A 3,384-nucleotide genomic window follows, 5' to 3' on the forward strand; every position below is an offset into this window, starting at 1 on the left:
CCACTCCTCTTCCTACTCATCGAAGCGGGCAGCAGCAGTCCTTTCCTCACCCCCCAAGCGGTCAGACTCGTTTCTACTATGAACCGAATCAGACCCTCTGCAAGACGTGTCACAACTAGTCAGTGACGACCGACCCCACCAACAGCCCTCACTAGGCCGTCGACTCACACGATTCTGGTCAATCAAACTTCCCTCGGACCAGACCTGATAGTAACGTTGCCCACAATAACACAGTCTGCAATAATCTATACCTCATAGTAAGTGACCCCAACACCACTACTGCCACCAAAGGGCGAGAAGTGGTACCCCTTGCCGTCCTTACGACCAGCCTTAAACTCGCCAACATAATAGCTGCTATCGCTTTGCTCCCATTTGCCCAACCCATCAGGCTCATCCTTCTGATCAAAGATACCAGTCTCAAAATCTTCGCTGTGCGCAATTCCGAATCCTACCTTCCATTCTCCCCTATACACAGCCCCTCCTTTGCTTATATATACCCCAAGGCCTTCTCTCTGGGAGTCTACTACAGTACCGGAATACCCAGCTCCGTTGCTGAGACACCAAATGCTTCCTCTCCACTACTTATTCTCCACATTTACTACTTATATAAAATAGTCCCATCCCCTTGCCACTTGCCTCTATCGTCCCTGACGAGGCCCAGCATAGCATCACCAGTATGCTCTTCAATTACAGCGGAGTCTGGCTGGCAACCGTAGGGACCAATCGCCTTGTAAAATGACGTCCGCCTGTGTTGGGAAGCAGTACTATCGCAATTCTCCGCATCCTGTTCGTTCCTGCCCGCCCGAGTGAGCTTGCTTAAGCTGACCATTTGTAGCAAAGACTCACAAGCAGTCTTCGAGGGAAAAAAGGAATAAAAATATTTCCACCCACTCCGAAAGGTTAACTCAAGAGACGAAATCAGTGCCGCAGAAAAGCAATTCGAGACGGGAAATTACTCACATAAAATAAGGTGCGACCTAGAAGAGCGACAGACGCGGCTATCAATCGGCTCTAAACTTTGACTTCTTCAATAAGTTCATCACTCCAGCGGCCACGCCCGCGACCAGAGCCGTAACGAGGATCATCTGAGAGTAAGCAGTCGATGCTTTGACGCGTAGGGGCAAGCAGTGTTGGAATATATGTTCGCTTTCCTCAGCTGAGTCTCCTCACTAACATAGAAATCCGGGTAGAATGTATAGAAACTAACGAGAAGTTCTCAAAACTTTCTCAAAACCTTCACCAACACATGTGACTGACCGAGTGAACATTTTCCCACCCTGGTGGGGAGAGGGCCTACCTGAGTCACGCTCCAGCTGTTGTCAGCATAATCACCAAACTTGATTTCTAGTGGTATTCCAGGAGTGTCCTCTTTCCCTTCCAAAACACCTTAGAAAGCACCAGGATGGCAGCCTAGTGGTGATACGGATATTACCTATAGCAACTTCACGAATCAACCTCATGCGGGCCTCATCGGAATGATCAACATCATCGTACTCTTCAGTGCAGTCAGTACCTGCTCACAAATACTACTCATACTTCATTTCCACTACCACCGATACAACCACGGATTGTACAATGTTCAATCACCGACTTAGTTGTAATGTAAGCGCTGGGGGTCGGTCCATACTCCTACCATTGTCACTACCGCTAGTTCGAAACTATCCCTATTACAACTGCCACCTTTACTATAATGAAAATACCCCTACAACTATCGTAATTATTTAGATGATATAATAACTACTACAAGGGCCAGGTGTGCTACTACCAGCATTTCGCATAAGAATACTTTCTCCACCAGGATGGTCCTCTTTAAACTTGGTCACATCGAGCACTAGACCATGAACGGATATCCTACCACGGGATGTCCTTAGCCTCCTACAGTGTGTATTACCATGCATCGTGCTTAGTGGTGTGTTTGGCCAGCTCAGCCTTGGTAATCACCCTACTTCTGATGGCATCGGTGGGACTATGGTAACCCTCAGACATAGTAAGGAAAGGTTGCTACGACGATAAGAGTAAACGGGTGATATGGAATAGGTACATTGGTGAAACACTCGTTGTCGGTTCTCAAGACTTCGGCGCAGCTTGGATGGAGTCGTGGAATGACGTGAGGCAAATCGATTACACGGGCGTAGCGAGATTTGCAATTGCGATTCATAGCCGTGCTCTTCCCACCGCAGACTAAACCCCTATATTCCCTGACAATGAGTCAAACTAACATTGAGTGCAACTACGACGATGCTCCCGTCGATTCCTTCGACGACTTGGACTTGGATGAGAACCTTTTACGAGGAATCTACTCGTACGGTTTCGAGAAGCCTTCGGCTATTCAATCGGTACGTGAGGGGGGTCACCTACAGTCAGCTTCAGCTCGCTCCTCAACACCGTTAACGCTCCCTTGAATTCATAGGATACTATAGGGAGCTTGTGGCTTGCATTGTCTTAGGGGGAGTGTTCATATTAATGGCATTATGTTTTCCTTCAGAGAGCTATCAAGCCTTTGATTGCCGGTCGCGATACCATCGGCCAGGCCCAGTCTGGTACTGGTAAAACCGGCGCCTTCACCGTCGGCTGCCTTGCTCGTGTTGACCCCAAGCTCAGAGCTACTCAGGCCCTTATCCTCGCCCCTACTCGTGAGCTAGCTCAGCAGATCACTTCGGTAAGACCAGTGGAAGGGTGAGGCGTAATTACTATGTTTCCTCGTCAGGTTACCAAGTCCCTTGCTGACTTCCTCGACATCAGGTGCCATGCCTGCATTGGTGGCACTGCTGTTCGTGAGGATATTGAGAAGCTCCGTGAGGGGCAGCACGTCGTGGTTGGCACTCCTGGTCGTGTCTTCGATATGGCCAACAAGAGGCATCTAAGGTAAGTATACATACATGTCTGTACTTCTCGACATACCTTATTTCAGGTTGGATGACCTTAAGATCTTCGTCCTTGATGAGGCCGATGAGATGCTCTCTCGAGGGTTCAAGGATCAGATCTACGATGTCTTCCGTCTCTTGCCCAGCAATGTCCAGGTGAGTTTCCAGCCCTTCTTGTGGTCGCTTCACTGATGGTCTTCTTGTAGGTCGCATTGTTCTCCGCCACCCTGCCCGATGACATCATTCAGCTGACTACCAAATTCATGCGTGACCCCGTCCGAATCCTCGTCAAGACTGATGAGTTGACCTTGGAAGGTGAGAGCTCTTCCTCAACTGTCACTGTCGTATTCCTTTCCTTAGGTATCCGTCAGTTCTACATTGCCATTGATTCTGAGGAGTATAAGTTCGATACCCTCAAGGATTTGTATGAGACCCTCACCATCACCCAGGCTATCATCTACTGCAACACCAGGAGAAAGGTCGACTACCTCGCCGAGAAGATGCATGAGGCCGATCACAC

General features: G+C 48.9%; 3 protein-coding genes across 3 annotated transcripts in view; 1 reads left to right on the forward strand and 2 right to left on the reverse strand.

The window, feature by feature from the left end:
• Window positions 1-829, reverse strand: part of Pmar_PMAR023187 (hypothetical protein) — a gene marked incomplete at both ends in the record, with an annotated part of 1,501 nt that extends 672 nt beyond the window's left edge. Inside the window, 4 exons of the mRNA XM_002781010.1 lie at window positions 17-204; window positions 252-398; window positions 453-552; window positions 603-829. Of these exons, the coding sequence (XP_002781056.1) occupies window positions 17-204; window positions 252-398; window positions 453-552; window positions 603-829 (662 nt within the window). The remainder of the gene's footprint in view (window positions 1-16; window positions 205-251; window positions 399-452; window positions 553-602) is intronic.
• Window positions 830-1,001: 172 nt separating this feature from the next.
• Window positions 1,002-1,986, reverse strand: Pmar_PMAR023188 (Cytochrome b5, putative; the record flags this gene model as incomplete). The annotated part of the gene is made up of 5 exons (XM_002781011.1): window positions 1,002-1,085; window positions 1,298-1,386; window positions 1,433-1,513; window positions 1,766-1,851; window positions 1,892-1,986. 5 exons carry the CDS (start codon window positions 1,984-1,986, stop codon window positions 1,002-1,004), a joined length of 435 nt encoding a protein of 144 aa, XP_002781057.1.
• A 200-nt stretch (window positions 1,987-2,186) lies between these two features.
• Pmar_PMAR023189 (eukaryotic translation initiation factor 4A, putative) lies at window positions 2,187-3,380 on the forward strand (the record flags this gene model as incomplete). Its single annotated transcript, XM_002781012.1, has 6 exons — window positions 2,187-2,336; window positions 2,486-2,659; window positions 2,708-2,865; window positions 2,912-3,020; window positions 3,071-3,179; window positions 3,225-3,380. Coding segments are annotated over exons 1-6 (838 nt in total), but the record flags the coding sequence as incomplete, so codon positions are not given.
• Window positions 3,381-3,384: the final 4 nt, after the last annotated feature.

The sequence above is a fragment of the Perkinsus marinus genome (genome assembly GCF_000006405.1).
Source record: "Perkinsus marinus ATCC 50983 genomic scaffold scf_1104296943734, whole genome shotgun sequence".
Classification (NCBI taxonomy): Eukaryota; Perkinsozoa; order Perkinsida; family Perkinsidae; genus Perkinsus; species Perkinsus marinus.